The 25,580-nt window shown below is 50.9% G+C and overlaps 2 protein-coding genes across 3 annotated transcripts in view; one reads left to right on the top strand and one right to left on the bottom strand.

The window, feature by feature from the left end:
* The window catches only part of Slc1a7 (solute carrier family 1 member 7), a 44,788-nt gene that overhangs the window by 16,860 nt on the left and 2,348 nt on the right, over positions 1-25,580 (top strand). Inside the window, exons 1-7 of one of the 2 annotated variants that reach the window (XM_046450996.2) lie at positions 6,662-6,863; positions 7,487-7,702; positions 16,909-16,951; positions 19,347-19,569; positions 22,478-22,577; positions 23,234-23,467; positions 24,898-25,092. In XM_046450996.2, the coding sequence (XP_046306952.1) occupies positions 7,491-7,702; positions 16,909-16,951; positions 19,347-19,569; positions 22,478-22,577; positions 23,234-23,467; positions 24,898-25,092 (1,007 nt within the window). In that variant the 5' untranslated portion in view covers positions 6,662-6,863; positions 7,487-7,490. Of the gene's footprint in view, positions 1-6,661; positions 6,864-7,486; positions 7,703-16,908; positions 16,952-19,346; positions 19,570-22,477; positions 22,578-23,233; positions 23,468-24,897; positions 25,093-25,580 lie in introns of those variants that run through there. The other variant, XM_046450994.1, reaches the window with a different exon arrangement.
* Positions 16,366-25,580, bottom strand: part of Podn (podocan) — a 34,820-nt gene continuing 25,605 nt past the window's right edge. Inside the window, exon 11 of the mRNA XM_046450992.2 lies at positions 16,366-16,927. The gene's annotated coding sequence lies outside the window, so the exon portion shown is untranslated. The remainder of the gene's footprint in view (positions 16,928-25,580) is intronic.

The raw sequence follows: 25,580 nt of genomic DNA, 5'->3' as shown, positions 1-25,580 counted from the left end.
CCCGCTGGTGAAGGGAAGGGCAGAGAGCTGTGTTCCCATGTGCATGGGCCTGGCCTTCCCTTTCCTTGGGAGTGGCTTCCCTAACCATGACCTGGTGGTGACCAATCTGACAGGTGGGCCTAGGAAATCCCTGCGCATGGTGGACAACAGTGTGGTGGTCATCCTTAGAGACACTGCCCTGATGTTCTCTGCCACATGAGAGAGAAAGGGGTAGGAGGCCAGCTCACACAGTGTGGAACTGGAGCCGACCCTTCATGGCAGGATACAGCTGAGAATGATGGTGGTCAGACATGAGCTCTGTGAGGGCTGCAGCCGTGGCCCCCCCGTGGCTTGTGATTAGGTTCAAGTTTGTCAGTTGCACAAGTCCCAGTGGAGCTTCCTCTGGGGGCCTGGGGGCCTGGGAAGGAGGGAGTTTCAGAGGACAGCAAGGATGCCAGGGCAGCAGTGCCCCCTGCCCACTGGGAGCCACCTTTGCTCCCTGGAATCACCAGTGGAGCAGGAGAGGCGTGGCCTGTGTGGCTGCAGAGGGCTGCTGGGCCCAGCGGGGGCGCTCTCCTCGCAGGAGGTGGATGTCATCCTGGCACCAGAAGGGCTTTTTAGGAAGCCAAACCAGCCCGCAATGGCAGGGCTGACTCTGGAGGTGGTGGGTCTTTGTCCTCTGAGGTGTATTTGCAGGGTTTGTAGAGAAATTTCTGCCTTCAGGAGGGTGTGCCAGGACCGGGAAGCCCAAATTTTAGCAAGCTGGAGTCAGGGCATCCTGCCTCAGGTCTTCGAAGGATTTGGCTTGGGGGCGGGGTGTGGCAGAGCCATCTGGGAAGTGTAAGTCCTCCGTGCTAACATGGCACTTGCCGTCAGCTGCTCAAGGAAAAAAAGTAACCCAAGATGCTTGGAAGGGCTGAAGGGACCCTTCTCACCCAGAGACACCCTCCCCCGCCCCAGATGCCCCCTTCTCTGTGGGGTGGAGCCTGCAGCAGTGTCCCAGGGGCCAGTGTGGGAAGGCCTCTGTGACTAGGCCAGCTGAGGTCAGAACCCATGGATCTGGTCCAAGGGCTCAGGCTCCTCCCTGTCCCTCAGGTCTCCCAGAGGCAAGATGTTGGGACTGGCCGTGCTGGCAGACCAGGGTACCTGTGTTCTCACTGTGGCTTTAGCAAGTTATTTGCATACCTCCAGTGACTGGAACTTCACTCCTTCTCAAAGCAGCTCCTTCCAGGGCAGGACAACTCTGCTGGATAGTCATTCCTGGTGCCAAACCAAGGTCCCCAAGGCTTCCTCATCATTCCCGGTGTCCCCAGTCTGCTGCATTCTGGGTTCCATGGTGCTGCCCCCAGCAGCTCCCCAGGCCTATGTCTCTGTCATCTGCTGCCAACCACAGCCACCCTCTGTGGGACGCAGTCCCCTGCCCTGTCTCTTTGGTAGAGGGTCTCAGTCTTAGAGCAGACCCATGGCATTCTTTATGAGTCCCCAGGCTTCTGGCCCCACAGGCTGAGGGTCCATCAGCCCTTTGGTGGCTCCATATGCCAGGTGACTCACCAGGCTGGCAACAAACAAAACCCCACTGTCCCCTCTTCATGTGCTGCTATTGTGGCTCAGGCTCCCTCTCCCCCACAGTGTTTGTATTCTCCAGGCTGTTGAAGCCGAGTCCAGCCCAGCATGTCTGTGTTCAGTTGCATCGTGTCAGAATTGGCCCGTGGTCCCAGCCTGCTGGGGTCCCTCATCTGACACATGAGCGGCTCCTCCCAGCTTCCTGTGCTCTATAAATCTGATCCACATGCTGTCAGCAGCCTTGGCCAAGCCATTGATAAAAATGACCAGAAAGAAGAGGTCTGAAAGTAGAGCCTTCCTCTAGAGGCCATGTCTACTGTCTGCAATAGTCATTCAACTTCTGTCCTTTTACCAACTCACCATCTGTTTCTGGAAGTCCTGGGGCCAACTCCCTCAATATCACACAGACTCTGTGCCAGGGCACTCCCTAAACTTGGCCAGGGGACCAAAGCTGGTTCAGATGACTGTTCTTAGGGAAGCTACGATGGATGCTCACAGTCACCAGAGCTCACAAGGTATCCTCTGATCCCAAACGTCCCCTGGTTTAACATCACATCTATCACACACCTGCTCCCAGGCCTGCCTATGCCAGGGTCTGGGATTCTGAGGCCCTAAAATTGAACTAGATCCAACCCTGTACTGAGGAGCTCCCAAACTATGGGCCAGGTGGTCAGACGACATTGACAACACAGGAGCACAAAGAATTGAAATATATTGTGTGTTTACTATTCTAAACCAGGATTGGCTCTCATGACAAACCAGCCATTAATCCTCCACTGGGAACAGAGGTAGGCAGAGGCTCTCGAACTTGCCCAAGGGCTCTGGCTAGTAAGACATGCCCAGGAGCTTTCTAGCCTATCCTGGGTCAGGCAGGCCTTCAGAGAAAAGAGGTGCTGCAACCTGAGAGGTGAGCAGCAGGAGAGGACAGGAAGGGAAGAGCTTCCTGAGACAAACAGGAAGCATAGGATGCCTGAGAAGTGACCAAGATGGTGGCAGTCAGGGAAGGCCTCCCCGAAAGCTGACCTTGGAAAAGGCTCAGGGAAATGTCTGGGCTGGGGACATAGGGGCAGCACTGCTCGGTAACCAGCCCTCAGGCAGATGGCTGAGCTGCCCAGAGCTACCTGGTGTAAGAGGGGGTCATAATTCCCACCTGGGGGTTGGTGTAAGAACCAGGTGAGGCCAGTAAGCAGCCTTTTTCTCCCTTCACCAGGAGCTGGGCAGCGGCTGCCTCCCGTCCCCCAGCCCCCCTTCCCCCAGCCCCTGCAAGTGGAACAATTACCAGATTGAATCGGGCGGGGCCCTGGGAGCCTGGCCAGCTCCCTACTGCCTCTGCAAGTCGGTGCCTCTCATTACCACAATCTCTTGATCCCCAGTCCCTGGGCTCTGAGTGGTGGCCAGATGGCTTAGGAGGCAGTTGCAGGCCTCTAGGCTCCTGGAGCTCTTCTCTGGGGCCCTCATGGGCCTTGAGGGCTCCCAGGAGCACCCACCAAGATTGGAATAGGATAAAAAAAGGTTACCTATTGTTCCCCACCCCCACCATAAATCATAGAGCCAGGAGAAACATTTGAGGTCATCTTTATGGGACCTCCCACTCTATCTGGGTTTAGCGTACCGAGGTGGTCATCTAGGCTCCACTTGGACATCTCCCAATATGGGGAGCTCCCTACCACAAACATTGGGGCCACAGCCAAGGGCAAATCAAGAACTTTGATAATTGAACTAAAAAGGTTGCATCACATTACAGTCATGGTCACTCCAAACCAGAACATGGGAGTGGGGGTGTTAAACCAGGTCTGTACCCCAAGAAGCCCTGAGGGAGAGAGAAAACCTCCCAGGGTTCTGAATCTGAAATCCCTGTTCCGGTTTTGACTCTAGAATTTACTAGCCTGGTCCATTTGCCTTCACCTCCCAGAGCTCTGTTTTCCTTATCTGTGACTCACTCAGACCTGGGCATCCACTACAACAGACACTAGGCAGAAGCAGCTAATGAACAATTGAAACGCTGTGAGTGCAATCAAGGAGCTAAATCCTAAATTTTTTAAAATTAATTTTAATTAAAATATAAAACAGGACACAATGTAAAAATTTTACATGGACTATGCTTTGAAGTGGGAATATTTCAGTTCAAGTATTATTAAAATTAATTTTGCAAAAAATGCATTTTACCTGTTCCTTTTTATTTTTATTTTTTCAACGTGACTATTGGAACATTTTAAATGACAACTTTGGCTGGGATTAAGCCTATAGGGCAGCACTGATTTAGCAAGTTATTTAAGGATTGAATGAGGTAGATTAGATGTTCAGGGCTTGAGGAACAGTATATCTTGAGGCAAATTGTGGTTTATGCCTCTGTCAGGTGCTCATGTGTTCTGTAGCACATAAAAGATGCTCGTTCTAGAGATTCTAGAAAACATGGACAAAAAAGAAAAACAAAATACAAATTACCTGTGAGCCCACCATCCAAAGAAAATTACTATTAACTTTTCTTTCTAGATTTTGTGTGTATACATACATACCATGTCTATATGGACTAAAGCGCCCCCAACCACCACTGTGTCCCAGCTTGTAGATTCTTAGAAAAGTCACTTTAACAGATAACTCTTGGACCTTGAGGAGCCCTGCTCTGGAAAGAGCCTCCTAAAGGACACACTACAGAATTTTCCACCTCCTTTCTTGTTACTGTGATTTCCAGGAGTGGCATGGGTCACACATTGGGAACAGTGCCTTCCTAGTACTTCCCCCTGCTCTTGGCTGCTGCCATTGCCTGCGGTCACATTGTCACCACCGGCAGCTGCCTGGGGAGCAGCCTCTGGATCAGCTCTTGCCAGCAGCTCCCACTCCCCTGGTCCCATTTCTGCTCCCCCTCCCTTCAGCCAGTAGGAAAGCCCTTCCCCTTTGGGGCTGGAGGGAGGGAGGTTACAGAGCAGAACTGCTTGGGTCCCAGGAAATGGGATTCCTTCCATTTTCTCCAGCAGCCCTCTCTCTCCTTTCTAGAGGAATGAGGGACCCACAGGGCTGGGGGTGGAGATCATGTTCTGTCCAGAGCCTATATTTCCTGCCTCCCATAGCTGCTTGTCCCTGTGTTGGCACCATCCCTGTGTAGGGTTATTTTTTCCTCCAGGCCTCTTTACCCCTTTCTGAAGTCTGGTTTTTATCCCTCTACCGCATAATCCCTCAAATATATCTCTCTACATTCTGCCCAGTAAGCTGGAGAGGGCTCACTTACCTCTAGGGCTTCCTGCAGGGCTATAACAAGTTGGTAAATTGCTTTTCTCCATTGCATTAGATTAGGAGCATCTTCTCAGTGATACCATCCATTGTAAAGGCTGCTTAGAACTCTGGCACACGGACTTGCTGTACCTTTTGATCTAAGTCTTTGCCCTTAAAGGGACCATTCCAGTACCCTTTGGGTACATTTTCCTCTGATATTCTCAAATGTAAGGAGTGTTTAGTTCTCCTCCTCAAACATCCAGCAAATTCTGCTAGATGAATTAAGCTGAAGTGCTGCCAGGCCCTTGCTCCCCACTCTGTGCACCACCTTGGTGGCTCTCAGTGCCCTCTGTCTGACATTCAAGGCCACTCACTCCTGCATTCAGTTGGTCTTTTCTGTCCCATTACCATTCTTCAAATATGACCTGAACTCTGTCCACACAGAACAACACAGTGGCCCCACGCTTTCAGCCTCCCTGTTAACTTCTGTTATCCCCTTCCCTGGCACATCTGCCCCACCTCCAACTCTTCCTTATCTTCTAAGAACCTCCTCCAAGAAGCCCTTCCTGACTGTCCTAGCTGGAGTTAACCCTCATCCCCTAGAGAGATAGATAGTCCTTCTTGTCTCTTTCCTTGCCATACTGATGTATCCACCTTGTCCTGTGGTTATTTCACGTCCCCTCCTGTCCCAGATTTTTGTCTCCATCCCTACTCACTGCAGGAGTAGAAGCTCCCTAAAGTCAGGAATGGATGCTGACTTCTCTCTGTGGGCCCAGGGCATGACACAGAGTGGCACAAATTTTAAAAAGACAGGTCTGGAGTTGGGGCCCGAGTTCTGATCCAGTTGGTCTGATCCTTCTCTCAAGGCCACAGCTTCCCTGAAACCTGAGGTAGCTGGACTTGACTGTGGAATTCTGTTGGGAGAGAGGACTGCTTGGTTTGGGGTCAATGTGCTGGCTCTGGCCTGGGGTAATCTCCTGGATAATGATTACAGCAGCCCGGCTCCTCCAGCTACACAATCCCATTATGAGCCCTTCAGGATTTATGTCTGAGCCCCACCCTAAGCCCATCACTAACATATGGCATCCTGGCAAAGGAAGATGACAGCAATTCTAAACATTGACTCATTCATTCAATCACTCATTCATTAAGCAACAAGCTACTGGACTAGCCTGGGGCTAGCTCTGGGTGGACTCAGCAGACACCAACCTGGCCTGGAAGGTGCTTCTAGAAAACAGTAATTCAGTGAGGTGGGGACTGTAGGAGCTCAGATAAGGGGTTCCTTTCAGCAGGGTGATCAGGAAAGGCTTCCGGGAGGAGGGACCCTTGCCTCTTTTGTTTTCCCCCCAAACTTTTCCAGTTTATTCTTGTTTGAACATTTAGACAGTTTATTGACTGCTAAGAATAGCCTAGAAAGATCTTATAATTATGTTAAGAAAACTAATAACAACTACTTCTTTTTCTCCACATTTTGTACTGGCGCATTCTAGTTATATATAATGGTGGGATTGTTGTCACATATTAGTCCATGCACACGCTCTGTGTCTTCATATGGCAGGCCAGCCATGTGGCAGTGAGCAGGACAGCAGGGCTCAGGCCAGGGAATGGGCCTGTTGTCCTAGCCTTGGCCTGGCACTGGATGCTGCTGCGTGTAGTCTGATAAGAAGAGCGTGGATGGATGGGGAGGGATTATCTGCTCTTGTTGACATGATTAAAACCAGACAAATATTTCCTTTATCTGAGAGAATGAAAGGGCTTTGGGGGAAAAATCCTTTTGGCAGCAAAACAAAGCACAAGCATTTCCTTAATTAATCTCTGTCCCTCCCCCTCCCCACCCTCCCCACACCCCTGCACCAGCCACAGACTCTCTGGGTCTGACCTGCACTAGTGGACACAGGGGTCAGATGGGGGTGGCCAGCAATGGGGAAGAACTGAGCAGCGAGCGATCCGCAAGCACCCTCCACGCAGCCTTCCACGAGGGAGATCTGGTCTAGGTACCAACCCACGATGGCCCAGACTGGCTCCTCTCTGAGAAGGGGACCACTCTTGTTGTCATTTTGGAGATGGGACTCCTGAGACCCCAACATGGAAGGATGACTTGCTTGCCAGAGGTCAGTAACCCATTGGCAAGACTCTAGCTAGGCCCAGGTCACTGACCAGTGGGCTCACTGGCTTTCTCACTCATTGATTCACTCAGCAAAGCTGAGACTTGGCTAGTGCTGGGGACTGGGGTCTCACAGATAATCAGACCTGTCCCTCTCATATCACTCAATCCAGAGACAGTCAGAGACAGGTCAACAGATGGTGATAACCAGAGTCGTGATAGAGGAGGCTGGGGGGTTGGGAGAGCTCCAGAATGGGCTCCTAACTGTGGGAGAGAGGCAGGTAGTCTAAAAAGACTTTGCTGAAGAGGTGACCCTGAGCCTGGGCTTGCCTGCTGGGTAGGAGTTAGGCCAGAGAAGCTTCTGAGAAGAAGGGTACCACACCGAGGGAACAGCACCGGCAAAGGTGTGAACAGCTGGGCTGCTGACCCTGGGTGTCAAGAGGAGAGCAGAATGGAAAGAGGTTAGCAGGAGCCACAGGACTGGATTACTGAGAAGAGGGTTCCCTGGAGCATGTGGGTGGTTGGAAGCAGAGGACTGAGCACAGCCAGGAGGGGGCTAGGGTGGTCACACCCGAGTGCCTGCCAGGGAGTGTGTGCCCCCCATAGACCTGACCTACCTCTTCCTCCCAGCTTGATGTCTGGCCTTGCCTCCTTGGATGCCAAGACCTCTAGCCGCCTGGGCATCCTCACCGTGGCATACTACCTATGGACCACCTTCTTGGCCGTTATCGTGGGCATCATCATGGTCTCCATCATCCACCCAGGTGGTGCAGCCCAGAAGGAGATAACTGAGCAGAGTGGGAAGCCTGTCATGAGCTCGGCGGACGCCCTGCTGGACCTCATCCGGTAACTTGCTACTGATACCCTGCTTAGGAGTGCACACCTGGCCAGGGGTGCCCTGCATAGCCTCCACAGGGCAGGATAGGGCAGACACTGGAGACTACTGGGAGCTGCTCTATTATGTGTGGTAACAAGAAGCAGGCATGGAGGTCCTGCAGAAGCCCTGAGCTCCTGGGACCCTGAAGTCAATGAGCTCTTGCTGCTACCTGCCCCATCAGTCCAGAAGCAGGAGGGCAAGACAGGCCTGTCCCATGCCTGCTTTTTGGTCAGAGCAGGGTCAGTGAGCGCTTGTTGATTGCATAAGCAGCTGTGAGCACCTAACCTATGAGGTTGGAGGCCTGAAGGGATGGGTCTCCTCCTCTTTTCTAACAAAGAAAAGGTCCCCTTTTCACAGATGAAGACATGCAGCTCTAAGAGGTGAAGTGACTTTTCCAGGGGTATCCAGCAGGTAGATTGTAGGACCAGGATTCCATCCAGGCCTGTCTAACTCCCAGGATGATGCTCTTGGCCGCCATTATGGTGCTGCATCAGTTCTGCTGACTGCATGCCATGGACCTGAGCCCTTGTCCCCAGGAAAGTACTGCAGACTCAGCCATAGAGCCACAAGGGACACCTCCCCACAGACTCCCTGTAGGCAGCCACTCTCCTGTCCCTCACCCTGCCTTCTAGGAGAGAAAGATCCATAAATAGGTAGAGACTATATCAGGACTGGGTGCTGTGATGGGGTAGGAGCAAAAAGAAGTCTAAAGAAGGGGATGGGGAGGTGGTGGAGAGCAGGGAGGTGGGTGGAGGGCAGTGATGGATGCAGGTCCAGAGATGGGAGGGAATGGTGTGGGAGGGAGGGCCCGCAGCCATCCAGCCTGACTGCAGCATTTGTGTGAGGAGAGACATGGAAGGTGTTGCTGGGCAATTGGGTGGAGGCCCATAAGGGCCCCAGGAAATAGGTTTTAAGCAGAGGAGTGACATGATCCAATTCAGAAGGCTTTGGCGGTGAGAGTGGCTCTGAGTGGGAGCAGGGGTAGGGTGGGAGGAGAAGGTAGATCCAGGGACTGGCCGCTGTGGGGTGGGGGATAGGATGGGGACTGTGCAGCAGCTCAGGGGGTAGCATCAGCAGGAGGAAGAAGAAATGGAAGTGAGGCTGGAGGAGGTGGGTGGCGCTGACATGCATGTTTCTGGCCTGATAATCCAAGTGGACAGCAGTGTGGTCACCAAGCCACAGGAAGTGCCAGTGCAGGGACAGACCTCCCAGGGTAGATGCCAGCTGGTGGTTTCAATGGATCTCAATCTTGTGGGAGAGAGTGAGCTTGAGATGGAGGTTTGGAAAGTACCAGGGTAGAGGCAGTAGGTGGCCCTGATGGTGAGTGTCTTTCCCAGGACCATGTGAGTGTGGGCGAGGGACTAGACGGTGCCTGCAGAAGCACACACACCTGGGAAAGGCCTGGTGGACTTGACCTGCTACCCCGTTAAACTTGCCCTATGGAGTCCTCCTTGTCTCTCTAATTTTCCAGCCAATTTAGGATATAAGGAGTCTCGGCCTGTCTAATATTAAAACTCCAGACTCATTCAATTTAAAACTAATCCTGTCCTAGCCTTGAGGATCTGATCAAGCTCAGGAAGCTGCAGTGGGAAGAGGATTGTCAGTGTTTCTCTTCTTCTGTCTGCTCCTCTGCTGCCAGCACTGGGGTTGGAGCAGCAAGGAGAGAGGGGAGGCTGGGGGCACTGCAAGATCCTCCCTTACCAGGATGAGTAAGCTGCAATGGGGCTCCCTGGTTGAGATTCTTCAGGGATATTTTTGTGGGTTCATTTGATCTACATCTTTATATCTCTTCCATCTGTCTGCTTCAAGCACCCTCCTCAGGCCTGATCTCTGCTTAATCCCTCTGCTGTGGTCAGCTCACCCCTCTAGGTGATGTTCTTGGGCAGAGTCCCTTCTGTGACTGGCCCATGGGAAAGAATACATATTCTTGTTAGAAGTGCAGGTCTTTCCCAGGGCCTTTGGACATGAGTCAGGAACCAGCCCCTACATTCCTCAAACCCTGGGGAACATGAGCCAAGATCTCTGAATAGTTCTCCTGGCTTCAGTTTAGGGAGAAGCATTCCTCTCATCCCCCATGGGGATATATGCCTAGCACAGCTTCTCTCCCCCTCTTTAAAAAAAACTCTCACCCTCTGTGTCAGTCAGTTATTGCTGTGTAACAAACTACCTAAGATTTTTGTGTTTGAAATGACCACCAGGAGTCTACAGTCAGCTGGGAGGATCTGCTGATTTGGCTGAGCTCAGCCATGGCCTGCAGGAGGCCAATGGCCCCACTGTGGAATTGGCTGATATGGCTCAGCAGGGCTGTGTGTGGTCTTTACTCTGGCAGGCCAGTCCAGCTTCATTCAGGGTGGCAACAGGATTCCAGGAGAGAGCTTATCTGGGCATCCTTTTATGCTGAAGGTAGAGGAGAAAGAGAGGAAATAGAAGCTTGTGAGTGTGTTTTCAAGCCTCTGCTTTTGGCAAGTCTATGAGCATCCTCTTGGCCAGAGAAAATCACACAGCCAAGCCCAAACTCAGAGTGGGAGAGGCAATTCTCCCTTCCTTCCCCTGACCCTGGCCAAGCTGGCCTCTGCTGTTCCTCCATGTCAAGTGTGCTCCTGTCTTGGTGACATTGGTGCCTCTCTGAATGGCCTTGATGGGGGAGCACATGGCCCCTTCCCTCACTCGGTCGATGTCTGTGCTCAGTATCACCTTCAGAAGGTCCTCATGGTCCCTTCCCCACCCCATTCTCTCTCTTCCTCTCTTCTCTTTGCTCTTCATCACAGCCTTCATGACTACAGACACTATCACATCCATGAACTTCTTTATTTCTTCTTCTGTGGCCCCCATTGGAATAAACAGTTATATGCCCCTTGTAGCCAGATCCCTACAAATCTGTTCCCTGCTCTTTCCTGGAGCCTGGAACAGCATAGAGCAGGTACTAGGTGTCTGCTGAATGCATACATGGGACACAGAGTCTTCAGTGGAGTTGGGGTCTGAAGCCCTGGGAGGAGCTGGAATCACCCAGGAGAAACACCCTGTGTGCCGGCCACAGAGGCTCAGGACCAGCCTTGGTGCACAGCCATGCTGGAGGCTGTGGGAGCAAATGGAACACAAGTGGGGACAGGAGGAGATCGAGTGTCCTGGCAGCCAAGGCAGGAAGAATTTGGAGAAGCCTCATTTCTAAGATCCATTATTTCTAGGATCTGGTGCCTATGACTCATCATTTCTTGGATTCTGTGATTCCAAACAGCTTTTCCACGTGATAGAAGAAGTGGTGGGTGCTGGAGCAGACCTCTCCCCCCTTGCACAGCCTACCCTGATCAGGGGCTGCAGAGCTTTGGATCAGACACACGTGTCAAAGTCAAATGTTCCAGAGCTGCTTCTCGCATGGTGAAAACTGATCCTTCTGCTTTGAGGCTTTTGCAAACCTGGGTGGTTGGGCATCACCGTCACTATTTCTTGGTCAGAGAGTGGGGCTGCGGGGAGGTGTCACATGCTTTCTGTGGTGGAGTACCAGAACCTGAGAGACCTGCGGTCTCATCTCAGCATTGCCAGCAATAAGCCACTGTGTGACCCTGACCAGGCCAGGCCCTCTCTCCACAGTTCAGTTCCCAGTGATTCTCAAGATGCCTCCGATTCTGTGGTTCTACACACCAAAGCCCACGAGCCAGTGAACAAGCTGCAGAGAATGAGCTGAAGCTTCTGGAAGCAGATTCTAGAGCAACAGGACAGCTCAACCTCCTGGACCTTGCATGTCCCCAGGGTGGGGTTGGCTGTTTGGCCTTAGAAAGGGAAGCTGGGGCTGGAGGGTAGCCTAGCATTCTTGACACCCTGGGTTTGATCCCCAGCACAGCAAAATAAATAAATAAAAAAGGGAGGGAGGAGAAGCTGGTGAGGTTGGGAAGAATGAGCTGGAGAAGGATGGAGTGGACAAAATTTGGTATAGAGATGCCCAGGGAGCAGATGTGGTCACTTACACCCAAAGCAGCTCACCTTTACTAAGAACCGGCTCTGGACAAAGACATTGTAATAGAAACTGGGTGTGGGGTGGTAAATACAAGGCTCTGCAATAGGACTGTCCCTCATCTATAGATAAGAAGGGTATGAGGGATGCCACTGTCATCCTCTGAGAGGATGTGAGGACAATGAGGACACTGGCAATGAAGGTACCTGGGATCTCCTTCCCTTTGCTCTGGCCCAGAGCAGGTGCCTGCAAATGTTTTTGACTGAACAAGAAAATGTATGACTAGGACAGGGAACTGGGACGTGGTAGCAGATATGACAAATGAAAAGCCAGAAAGATACAGGGGCTGACTACACAGGGGAAAAGAAGCCACACAGCTCACCTCCAGGGGTGCAAAGATTTATGTCCATGTGTCAAGATGATTCCAGAGGAATGCAACAGGCTGTGTCCCTGGATGACCTGCCAAGACATGAATTCATTTCCCAAGGCTCCAAGTGGGGGCTCCAGAAAACTGACGTCTGATCCCTGTGCAGCTTCACAGAAAAAACCCACGCAGAACACTAATCAGAGTTGGCCCCTTATTCTTTCTTTTTCTTATTTTTTTTTCTTTTTCTTTTTTTCCCAATCTTATTAAAACACCACAGAGGTTGAGTAATGACTTGGCTTTATAGCTCCTAGTTACCATCTCAGGGACTGAACAAAATTCTCAGAAGCTGTGTTTGAAAAGAAGTAATCTCCACCTTTGGGGCCTGGATTGTAGACAAGTGACTGGGGGCTAGTTTGAAACTGTCACAGTGAGAACTCAAATAATAAATGAGGGGGAAGTCTGGAGATGGACCTTGGCCCTGCCCACAGAAATGCACAGGGAGTGTGTGGGTATTTGTAAGCATGGCAATTATCTCCAGGCACATTGTAGCTGCCACCAGGAGCACAGGCCTCACCGGACATGCAGGACCGACTCCCATGGATATTCAAAGCCAAAAGAAAATGTTTTACATTTTCCCCAAATAATAATCCAAAGCAAAATTCTTGATTAAATCTGCAGTTCCCTGATGTTAGTATGAGCAAACATGTCAGTCAGGAACTGCTCCAGGCTGCTAATTAAGAGAAACCTGCAACAGCAGAGGTTAGGTGATTGATTCCTAGTGGGGGATAAAGCCTTGCATTTTCTCCTAAATGAGTGGTCCAGAGGCGGGCAACTCTCACGCATCAGGATCTCATACTTGGTCATCTGTGTGCACTGCCATGCTTAGCACTTGTCTTTCATCATCAGCATGTCTCATTCGACATTGTGCTGACGTTAAAGGAAGGTTCAAAGGAATGTACATGACAGGTACAAATTCCATTTGTTTTTTCCTGATCTTTCACATGTTCTTTAGTTTCTGCTCAAGCTAAAGCAGACTTACCTTCAAATTTCATTAGAAAACAACCTCTGATTAAGTCACTTGAATCTCCTGGAGCTAAACCTGGGAGAGATTTTCAAACTATTTAACAATCAGTGCACCTGGTCACAGATGCCCAGGGCAGGTGGACCATGTACCCCAGCAGGTTGTACATGCATGCTCCCGGCACTAATGCAGGCACTGTGCTTCTGGTCTGCTTGATGTCAGAAAGATTTTGCAGGCTGCTCCCATACTGGTGGCAGAGATGTGCTTATCTCTCATGGGAAAAAAAAAATTCTTCAAACCTCTGAGATCCCAGTTCCTGACCTTTGCTTCTTCTCTCCCTTGTGACAAAGCTGAAACTCCTGGGGAATGGGTAAATGATGGTTGGGTCACAACATACCCATGACCAGCCTTCTGCTTTGCTAGCTCCTTCTGACCCTCTTCCTCCAGCCATATATGTACACTGAACCAGAGTCTTGGCAGCAGTGAAAACATGACAGTGTCTGCCTCCAGCAATGGCTGCTTGGGAGTAGGATTGAGAAAGTGTGCACACTCACGTCCACGTGTCTAACTCCATGCATGTGTGAACTGAGTCTTGAGAGAGAAGAGATTTGCCAAGAACAAAAGTGAGTGGGAGGGTGATCTAGGAGGAGAGCAGCATGAGTGTGTTGCACATGGACTGTTCCAGCAAGTACAAGCTGGAACAAGAGTCTTTTTGGCATCTCTGATTTCAAATTGATTCCTAGAAGGGGAATTCCTATAAAGACAAGGATTTAAACTCTGGACATGAATTGCTAAACTGCTTTGGAAAGAAAATGTCACTCCCAGATCCACCTGAGGGTGCCCATCTCCCCAGCATGTGGACTTCATTTAAAAAACACATGGTCACTTTCATAGATGGAAATGTCTTTCATGCATTGATAAAGCCAAACATTTTTTAAAAGCATTTTTGCCCAAGTGCATCTCTTTTGGAAAGTAAATTGCCTGGGCCTATCTTCCAATCATTTGCCTATGGAGGCATTACTGTTTTGAGGGTCCTTTTGTTTGTTTGTCTATGCAGCAAATAGTGGCTGAGTCCCTGATGTGTGCCAGGCCCTCTTCCAGATCCTGGGGACACCACCGGAATCAAGACAGAGGTCTCTGCCCTCCAGGGAGCTGGTACTCTGGTGAGAGGAGACTGGCTGGGAGCACGGGAATAAGGGCAAGATTTGTGAACCTTTTAAATAACACTTGGTCATCTAGTCTCCCTAGTTGGTTATTTGCCTTATAATCTCATTTGTATTGTAATCCTTCTTATAGACCTACTTTTTTTTTTTTTTTTTAGCTTTTCATTTTGTCAAAAAAAAAAAATTGCAAAGAAAAGATCCCCTACAACACCCTGGATGTTAGTTAGCGTCTTATATAAAAATGGTCCTTTAAAAAAAAAAAAAGAAAGAAAGGTCCTTTAATCAAAACTAAGGAATTAAATGAGTGCAACACCATTAACTAAGTTACAGATCTCATTTGGATTTCATCAGCTTCCATTAATGTCATTTGTTTTTTCTGTTCCAGGATGTAATCCAGGATACCAGAGTACACTTAGGAATTTCTTATTTTTAGTGTAGTAAATTTTTTTCCTCAATTGCTTCATTTGTTTTTAGAGAGTCCTTTCATAATCTGAGACATGATAAAATATTAACTTTTGTTTCTTCTAACTATTTATTCATTAATACTGGAGATTGAACACAGCAGTGTTGAGCTACATTCCTAGTCCTTTTTATTTTTTATTTAAGATAAAGTCTTGCTAAGTTGCCCAGGCCATCCTCAAACTTGAGATCCTCCTGCCTCACCCTCCCAAGTAAGTGGGATTATAGTTGTGCACCACCAATATCTGGTTTTTGGTTTCTTTCTTTCTTTCTTTCTTTTTTCCAATTATGTATGTTTTAAAACCATCTGTAATTTATTTTGGTAAAAGGTGTTAAACAAGGATCTAACGTTTATTTTCCCAAATAGTTAGCCAGCAGCAATCCATGATGAGCCTTCCCATTCCTCACTGATTTGTGATGTGAAATGTGAAAGGTCCTGGGTTCTATTTCTGGGCTGAGGTTCTGCCACCTTTTTCCTTCCACTGATGGCTGTCTGTGTCACACCGTTTTGACAGTTACTTCTTTAAAGCTGGCAGGACAAGACCGGCTTCATTTTAAGCTTTATAATAAAACATTAATGAAAACACAGTCAACTCTCTGTATCGATGGGTTCCATATCCACAGACTCAACCAATTGAAGGTCAAAACTATTTGGAGGAAAACTGCACTTGTGTCATTTCTCCCCCTTGTCATCATTCCCCAGACAATACAACAACTATTTACACCACATTTAAATCATATTAACTATTATAAGTAACCTAGAGATGCTTTATTTTTTATTTATTTTTTTTTTTATTGTTGGTTGTTCAAAACATTACATAGTTCTTGATATATCATCTTTCACACTTTGCTTCAAGTGAGTTATGAACTCCCATTTTTAGCCCATATACAGATTGCAGAATCACATCAATTACACATCCATTGATTTACATATTGCCATACTAGTGTCTGTTGTGTTCTGCTGCCTTTCCTATCCTCTACTATCCCCCCTCCTCCCTCCCCTCCCCTCCCCACCCTTCTTCTCTCTCTACCCCCCCTATTGACCTTCATTTCTCCCCCTTGTATTATTTTTCCCTTTCCCCTCATTCCCTCTTGTATGTTCTTTTGTATAACCCTGAGGGTCTCCTTCCATTTCCATGCAATTTCCCTTTTCTCTCCCTTTCCCTCCCACCTCTCATCTCTGTTTAATGTTAATCTTCTTCTCATGCTCTTCGTCCCTACTCTGTTCTTAGTTACTCTCCTTATATCAAAGGAGACATTTGGCATTTGCTTTTTAGGGATTGGCTAGCTTCACTTAGCATAATCTGCTCTAGTGCCATCCATTTCCCTGCAAATTCTATGATTTTGTCATTTTTTAATGCAGAGTAATACTCCATTGTGTATAAATGCCACATTTTTTTAATCCATTCGTCTATTGAAGGGCATCTGGGTTGGTTCCAAAGTCTTGCTATTGTGAATTGAGCTGCTATGAACATCGATGTAGCAGTGTCCCTGTAGCATGCTCTTTTTAGGTCTTTAGGGAATAGACCAAGAAGGGGAATAGCTGGGTCAAATGGTGGCTCCATTCCCAGCTTTCCAAGAAATCTCCATACTGCTTTCCAAATTGGCTGCACCAATTTGCAGTCCCACCAGCAATGTACAAGTGTACCCTTTTCCCCACATCCTCGCCAGCACTTGTTGAGGATTGTGTAGGTTATAATACTACATCATTTTATACAAGGAACTTGAACAACCTCGGATTTTGACACATGTGGGGCAGTCCTGGGACCAATCCCTATCCCACGGGATGATGTGATTATCCCATGGTTGAGCCAGGTCCTGTGTCAGGCCCCACAGATAGAATGTGAACAACCGAGACTTGCCTTCAAAGAGAGGCAGACAGAGGTAGAGAGTCAGACAGGGCTGGGCAGAGGAAGTGGCGCTTGACTGTGATTGATGGGAGCAGGAGCTGGTCAGGCAGAGAAGCAGGAGGCCATTCCAGGCAGAGGGAACGGCGTGAGCAAGGCCTGGGGCTGGAAAAGTGCAAAGTCTGGTCAGGTTGCTGTGGGTGACGGCGGCAGGGCCAGCTGTGTGGGGAGAGGAGACTGCAGGGAGAGGGGCTGGCTCGTGGAGGGCCTGGGCTGCCAAGGGAGGTTTGAGATGACCCCAAGGTCCTGACCCCAAGGGCTTTCCAGACCTGGGCTCTGCAATTCTTCATTCGCTGACTCTCTTCCCAGGAACATGTTCCCAGCCAACCTGGTGGAAGCCACATTCAAACAGGTGAGCAAGTGGGTCCTTGGGTGATGGAGGGGGAGGCCCTGCCAGCCCCCCAGGCTCCTGAGGAGGCAGGATGCCAGAAGAGAGGTGGGGGGGACCTAGGTCCTCAGACCCTCCATGTCCGTACCCCATGAAGAACAATTACTGGGTGGAGGGGAGCCTGGCTGAGTGCCTGTGAGACCCTCGGTGCACACAGAGGCTCACACACCACCTCACCTTCCTCACAGGAACCCACACTGAGGTCAGATCAGCCCCATTTTCTGGCTGAGGAGACTGAAACTCAGAAGGATTTGATGATTTTGCCCAAGGTTAGGCCACCAGTAGGTGAAAAGCTGCTGGACAGACTCAGGTTCAGCTGGCTGCTAAGTCTTTTGTTTTTTAATATATATATTTTAATTATACATGGACACAACATCTTTATTTTGTTTATTTATTTTTATGTGGTGCTGAGGATGGAACCCAGGGCCTCACATGTGTGAGGCAAGTGCTCCACCACTGAGCCACACGCCAGCCCTGCTAAGTCTCTTTTCTTCCCCTCCTCCTCCTCCTCTTCTTCTTCTTCTTCTTTTTAATATTTATTTTTTAATTATAGGTGGACACAATGTCTTTATTTTATTTATGTGGTGCTGAGGATCGAACCCAGTGCCTCACACATGCTAGGCGAGCGCTCTCCCTCTGAGCCACAACCCCAGCCCACTTCTTCCTTTTTTTTCCTTAAATAATCCTTTTACTCCCTAATAAGAATAGTTATAATATTCACTATAGAAAATTAGGAAAATATTAAATAAAGTAAAAAAAAAATTCTAGATGGTTGACTCATCTAGAAAGGTGTCCTGGCAGTACCAGAAGGAGAGGTAGCAGACAGTATGTTTCTAGTCCATGTACGTATGTGTATATATCTATATCTATGTCTATCTATCTATCTATCTATATTTTTTAATTAAATAAGGATTGTAGTACATGCACGGTTTATATCCTGTTCCCCCCACCCTCTTTCATCATACATGAGTATTTTCCCTGGCTACTAACTGATCCTTAAAAGCACAACACTGAGTGGTAATATAGGAGCCGTGGGAAGGCTGGACTGTCATTTACTGACCCATGCCCCTTTCAGTGTTCCTTTAGGTTGCTTTCAAAGTTTTGCCTCTTTTAGAAATTGTGGTAAACTTCTTTGCACCTCTGTCTTTGTCTGCACTTTTAACAGCTCTCCTCTCCTTCCTCATGTCAGCTGTTTGGTTGACTCAACCCAGCAGGTGTGTCCTGAGCCCCTTCCTGGGGCTGGGCCCTGTGTTGGGCTGGGGACACAAAGGAGATGGCTGAGGGTTGGGAAGGGAGCTCCAAATGAGGAGCTTGCATAAGCCACTAATATCTTGGGTCTTTGCCTTCAGAATTAGCCAGGTTATGCAGGGTCTCGCTGCCAACTATGGTAGGAAATTATTAAAGGTAACAGAGAAAGAGAATATCACTCTACCTTATGCCTTCTTGGAGTAATCTTTTTCTTTTAACAAACCCCTACTCATCCTTCAAGACTTAAACCAAAAAGTCCCTTCTCTGTAAGGCAGTCTGACTCCTCCAGGCAGAGCTAGTCATACTAGTCACTCCCTCTCCCAAACTCTCAGGGCAGAACTCGTATTTGGTTCATTTTTGTATCTCAGCACCCAGCACAGAGTGTTCAGCCTTGGGTGCTGTTTTCACTGCTGCTGAGGGAAACAGTAAAGTATACATTGGCCTTGCCATGTGCCCAGAACTGCTGTTGACACTATATATGTGTGTACAGTTTTATTTACCAGCAAGATAGATGCTGTTATGATTCCATTTTACAAATGAGGAAAAAGGAAGCTCAGAGACCTAGGTCCCATATATTTCCTGCCTGGTTCTTTTTACCCCATCTTATTGATACTGTGATGTTCAGGAGGGTGAGGGCTTCCCTGTTTGGGTTCCCAGCCCCTGAGACCTAAGGGGGAGAGATCCAGGAATGCTCTAGGGACAGAGGAGGACCAGAGGCAGGCTGAAGGAGAGTGGAGCTGTCTCGGAGGGAAGCCCCCACTCCCACCAGATGGGAAGCAGGCTGGCTGGTGGGTAGGTGGATGGCTACTGTGGGGAGACGTATCTCAGTAGATGGACAGATGGTTAGACAGGGAACCAGGTGGGGTTCTGATGCATATCGGAAGAGGCTGGAAAGCTGGAGGCAGACACTCCAGGTAGTGAATGAATGAAGGAATCTCAGTTTCTTTTAGATAAAGTATTAATAATAACCCCCGCCCTGCCTACCTCACAAGGCTACTGTCGATTGGATAGGATATAAGGAGATGCAAATGTGCTTTTGAGACATTCTTCTTGTTGTTGATATCATAACACTGGGTCCTGACTTCTTCCTGGCTGGAATGTCACCCACCAGTACCGCACCAAGACCACTCCAGTTATCAAGTCCCCCAAGGTGGCCTCAGAGGAAGCCTCTTCTCGGAGAATCCTCATCTATGGAGTCCAGGAAGAGAATGGCTCTCGTGTGCAGAACTTCGCCCTGGACCTGACCCCGGCACCTGAGGTGGTTTACAAGTCAGAGCCAGGCACCAGCGATGGCATGAATGTGCTGGGCATCGTCATCTTCTCTGCCACCATGGGTATGTGCTACCTGCCCACCCCCACAGTGCCCAGCAGCCGTCCCCTCCCGGCATCCTGCCATCCAGCTCTCTAAGTAACCTGGAACCCTTTAGCCCTCCAGGCCCTTCCTCCTTTTCCTAGGCAACAGAGTGGCTCGAGCCCCCATTCCTTCACTGAGGGTATCCACCTCCCCACCCCCACAGCGAGCCAGGGGGTCCTCGCTCAGAATCCCTATCCCTGAGGTCTGATTTTCTTCCAGGGACACTGGCTCTCCCTCTTCTTTTGTGTCCCCAGTCCCTGCCAGAAGCCTGTCCCTCGACTTTTCACAAGGCTTGGAAAGGATGGGGAGGGGTGCCACTGTTTACTTAAGGTCTATCACCCCACCCCCACCCCCAGGGCTTCTCACTGGCCACTTCTCTCTTCAGAGCCATTTCTTGTCTGTGCCATTTCTTAGGCTCCATAGTGTCCTCCCTGACCACACCCTTCCCCAGCTACTCTTCTCTGGGTCCCCAAAGACCCCTAATCTCCACGAAGCCATAAAGTTCAAGGCTCAGGATCCCTCATTTGTATAGGAGCCTTCCAAGGCCTAGACCTTTTTATTTTTAAATTTCTTGTACTTAAGAGAGCCCCTAAGCTGTATAGCTTCAGTCTCCACAAAAACCTATGGCTGTGCCTCTGCCTGTGGTGCCCCCACAATACCCTTTTCCTTCTTAGGACAACTCCCAATCCTTCAGCACTGACCTGCACTGTGGGGCCTGGGGCAGCCATCTCCTGCTCCCCATGGCTCCACCAGGGTTTCTTCTCAAGTAACCAGCCTCCTTATCCTCCTGGCTGCTCATGCAAGACATCTGGGCTCACTTTCTCCCCCACTTCTGCCTTAGCCCCATGGTCAAATCCTGTCAGGTCTGCCTCTGGATTCTCCCTCTATTCATAAATTTCCCTTTCCCACCACCACCACCCTGGTCCAAGGGCCACCTGGTTCCCTTCTTGGTGTGACCTCCTCAGAGGGTCACAAAGCTGGACATGCTCTACACTTAGAAAGAAGCCAAGCCAGCTGCAGAGCTCCCTATGACCTGGTCTTTGGGCTCAGTCAACCTGTTGGAGAGATGAGTGACAGATGGCCAAATGAATGGACGATGACAGACAAGGCTCTGATCATCTGGGCCAAAATGTCTGGCATGTGAAGGGGCCAGGACAGGCTGGTGAGCATGGGGCAGGCTGGTGCTGGAAGGACCCTTCAGCATCCCTGGCACTCAGTCCTCAGTCCTGGACATTTTTCCTTTCCCCACCTGGAGTCTCTCTTAGGGAAGGGGACATGGAAGAAGGAATCTATTAGCAAAGCCAAAAAAAAAAAAAAACCCTTAGGACTCCAGTCACCTGGGTAATTACCGAACAGGTGTAACTATCCACATATCAACGTTTGTGTGTGTGTATCAAGTCAGTGTGAACCAGCGTTAGTGTGTGCCTACCTCTGTCTATGCCCACATCTGCTGGTGCCCGTGTTTGTCAGTGCTAATATTTGCTCTGAACAGGTTTTCTTTGACTCCTCAGTTGAGCCTTCTTTCTCTGACCCTCCCTAGTGCTGAGATGTAGCTAGTGCTGAGGTCTCCTTGGCCTTGCCTGCAGGGGCGCCCCACCGCCACACCCCCAGATCCCTGCACACTAGCTCCCATCCAGCCAGAGTCCTTGGATTCCCCCAGAGAAATCCAGGTGGAGGCTGGGAGGGACAAGAGTAGCCTGGGGAGGGATGGAGCTGGCAGAAGGAACCTGAGTCCACATCAGCCACGCTGTGACAGGCCAGCTGGGCAGGGCTAGGCCCTGTGTCACCTCCAATTCTAGCCTCTCCTGTCCAACCAGACAGGGCCCCTTTTTCACCCCATCACCACAGGGCAGCTGCTCTGTGGACTATAGGGAAAGAGTCCCACAGGCCAGGAGGGGAATGCCACCCTGTCCCCCACTGGCTGAGCCAGTCACTGAGCTCTGAGCATGTGACATGAGCTTCCCCAGGGCAGCCTGGGAGTGTGCTCTGTGACCCATCTTGGTCTTGCCAGGAGAGCAGCCATCAGCCACCTTTTCAAGACGGGCATGGTGGTGCCCAGTGTCATGGATCTGACCCCATGGTACAGTCTGCACCTGTGTGATTTCCAAGTATGTTGCGAGCACTGAAGGGAAACCCAGAATACTCCAGGGGCACTGGGGCTTCAGGGATGGCTTCAGCATCAGTCATTCAGTAGTTTTTGTCAGGTGTCTCCTGTGAGCCAGCTGAGAAGCCAGTTCTCACCCCCATGGAGCTAACCGACCAGAAGGGACAAGGAGAAAAAGCAGACAAATGGGGAAAAAGTTATCAGTTGTAATAAGCAACATAAAGAACACAGCGAGAGACGAGAGGGGAATAATTTGGGAGTTGGCCCAGGGGAGTGGGGAGGGGCTTCTAGGCTATAGGAAGTACTCAGGCCTTGGAAAGGGATGATCAAAGGCCCTGAGGCAGAGCAGACCTTCATGTATTCTAGAAGCCTGAGGAAGGCCAGCAAGGCAGGGGACAGTGAGGAAGGGAAGAGCAGGGCGGGCGGAGGAGGGTGGCACAGCAGGGTCAGATATGGAGTGGAAGTTGTGGGAACTTGGTTATGGTCTAAGTGCGGGGACAGGGATGTCAAGGGTGTTTGGCAGGAGCATTTTTATCTTGAGGGGATGCCATCTGCCATGTGGAGACAGGTTAGAGAGGAGTGAGACGGGGGTGGGGGGGGGCTGTCAGGTCCAGTGGTGGAGGCCAAAGGGAGATGGGAGTTGGGGGCAGTGCTGGCTGGTCAAAGACTGCTGGGGAGGCAGCCAGGGCTGGAACATGTGTGTGTGTGTGTGTGTACGTGCGTGCACCACTGACATGCCTGTGCCCTGGCTGGCACACTTGTGATATGCTATGTGTCCCCACAGGCATCATGCTGGGCCGCATGGGTGACAGCGGGGCCCCACTGGTCAGCTTTTGCCAGTGCCTCAATGAGTCTGTCATGAAGATCGTGGCTTTGGCTGTGTGGTAAGCTTCCTCCAGGGAGGGTCCTCTTCAACCTGCCCCCTAACCCTCTCCAGTCCTGGGCAGATGGAGGGTCACCACAGTCCATCCCATCCTGTGGTCTCTTAGGAGCACAGCAGAGGCTACACGGAAGGCTCAGCCTCCAGAGCTAATCAACTAGGCCTGGACCCCCAGCTCTGACCAGGCCTGGTTCCAGCCCTGGGCGTGCTACTTCTGGCATGGCATGGAGGAGAGCTAGCCTGGCTCTGCTGCTCACCTCAGTTTCCCTCACCCTGGAGCCTCCTTAGCTCTGCTTTTTGAGAGAGAACACACTGGAAGTGAGAACCAGCTGCCAATCCTTGGTTCAGAATTCAGATATTAGGAATCATATAGTGAGAGGGGAAATGCAGAGGCCTGCCCACCGTCCCCCAAGGAGCTGTACCATTGCTGGGGCTGAAATGGGGGCCTCCTGAGGGCAGGGATACTTCTCAGAGGCAAGAGCTTGCCCAGAGTGGGGTGGTTGAGGGAAAGGGCACTAGGGATGCCAGGAGCCTGATCCTAGGCTGGGTCTCATTCAGTCACCTGTGAGGCCTGGCAGGCTCACAGATCAGGTCACACAGTGACATGGTGCCTGGCCGGGATGGGCCTGCCTGCCTGAGCCCAGGGCTGCCCACCCCCAGGTACTTCCCCTTTGGCATTGTGTTCCTCATCGCTGGCAAGATCCTGGAGATGGATGACCCCAAGGCTGTTAGGAAGAAGCTGGGTTTCTACGCCATCACTGTGGTGTGCGGGCTCGTGGTCCACGGCCTCTTCATCCTGCCCCTGCTCTACTTCCTCATCACCAAGAAGAACCCCATCGTCTTCATCCGTGGTGTCCTCCAGGCCCTGCTCATCGCACTAGCCACCTCCTCCAGGTAGCCACACGGAATGAGCAGGGCAGGGTGGGGTGGATGGAATATATCTCCGTCCATCTGTCCAGCCATCATTTGTCTACAGCTACAGAATCATAGAAAGTGCTAGTATGGCCCACTTCACAACCTAGGGATGGCAATGGTGCTGCGGTATCAAGACCCAGTATAGAGATTTCATGGTTGAGGCGCCACCGAATCACTCTTGTGGCCTTCCCCTGCCCACGGTCTCTAACACTCTCTCGATGCAAATGGGGGTTGCTTCCACATCTCAGGGGAGAAAGAGCTGTAAAGTCTGAAGAAAATCACCAGTGGCTTACCAGTCCCCGGGTACTTCTGCCGGAGTCAGGCCCCACACTGTCCTAGGGGCTCTGCCTGTCCACTGTTGCTGGGATGTCCTGGCTGGATGTCCTGCTTCAACCTTGGCAGTGAGGCTAGGCAGGAGGATTCAAATCACGGTCCCCTCTCACACTGGCTGGTGGTGGGCTGCCCCTTGACCTCTCTGGGCCTCAGCGTCCTCATACTTCTCAGAGGCAAGAGCTTGCCCAGGGTGGGGTGGTTGAGGGAAAGGGCACTAGGGATGCCGGGAGCCTGATCCTAGGCTGGGTCTCATTCAGTCACCTGTGAGATCATTTGAGCCTCTCCCTCCCAGGGCTGGTGTGGAGAGTGAGATAATCCACTCAGGGGCTGGCAAGTGCGGGGGACCCCAGGGAGAGAGAGCTGTGCAACCCAGGCTGCTGGGCAAGGAGTTGGAAGGTGACAGCCACTGCTGAGCCACTTACCCTGTAAAAAAGGGCATGCTCCCCACAGTACGTGTCCATGCCCTCCATGGAGGAGGCACAGGACCAAGCCCATCTTCCTGTCCCAAAGGCCTCACTCTTCTCTGGAGCCCTTGCTGTCTTCTCTTCCTCAGGCCTCAGCTCCTCAGTCTGCAAGAAGCCCACAGGCCTCTTTCCCTGGCAGACACACAACCCCAACCCTGAACAAAGCACCTCCTACAGACTCAGTGCCAAGCACTCTTCTGAGCCCCAAGTGACTTGATCCTCCCAATAGTTCTGAGCTCTGAGTATTGGGTGGGAGAAGGAAACCAAGGCACCCAGGTTGAGGCACTCGCCAGGGCCCTGGCAGGAGGCTGACTCCGGGCCCAAAGTCTGGCGCAGAGCCTGTATGGTTCGCCACTTCAGAATCTCTAGGCCCAGCAGTGTGGCATTGCACCAGCCCTCCTCCTCGCAGGCTCAGGAGGAAGCAAGTAAGAGGAGGGTGGGTGCCTTGGTGCAGTGGGTGCCCTGTTGTGGTGGCTCCTCCTCTTGTCCCAAGGAGGCCCCACATGGGTGCCTGCACACACCTGTCAGGGCACCTGTTCTCCCCTCTCATGAGCTGCCTGTCTTTGCCCCTGGAGAAGGGCAGTGGGCAGACTCTGGCCCCTCTGCCCGTAGCTCAGCCACACTGCCCATCACCTTCAAGTGTCTGCTGGAGAACAACCACATCGACCGGCGCATTGCCCGCTTTGTGCTGCCTGTAGGCGCCACCATCAACATGGACGGCACTGCGCTCTACGAGGCTGTGGCTGCCATCTTCATTGCCCAGGTCAACAACTATGAGCTGGACTTTGGCCAGATCATCACCATCAGGTGCGTCCTGACACCCACACCCTGGAGGGGTCTCTGAGGTCAGCAAGAGTGAAGGACTCACACCAAGCCACACAGCAAGTCGGCACTGGCTCTGGGAGTGAGCTGGTCTCTGGGACTCAGGGTGCCCGAGCGTGGCAAGGAAGAGGGCCTGGGCCTAGACAGGAAGGAGGGGCGGACACTGCAGGTGGGCCAGGGACAGGACTGAGCACTGGTGTAGCTGGAGCCAAGGGCAGGCACTGGGTGGGGCAGGCCTCACCCTAGAGACCAGACGCCACAGCAAAGCTGGGCAGAGCTATGCTGGTGGAGGGTCAGAACCTGTGGATAGTTCTGGAACCTACAGAATCTGTGCAGGGCCACACCCTGGTTTCCACACTTGCCTCAGATTGGACCCTGGGTCATAGGACCATGAGCAGGGACATGAGAACAACCTAATGTGGCATTCCTAGCAACCTTGGCCCCACGTGGCTGTCTCAGAGGCCCAGCCTTCT

Source organism: Marmota monax, unplaced genomic scaffold (assembly GCF_021218885.2).
Source record: "Marmota monax isolate L192 unplaced genomic scaffold, Marmota_monax_Labrador192_F-V1.1 WCK01_AAM20220418_F8-fsc00023, whole genome shotgun sequence".
Taxonomy (NCBI): Eukaryota; Metazoa; Chordata; class Mammalia; order Rodentia; family Sciuridae; genus Marmota; species Marmota monax.
This window is presented reverse-complemented; position numbering and strand designations above follow the sequence as displayed.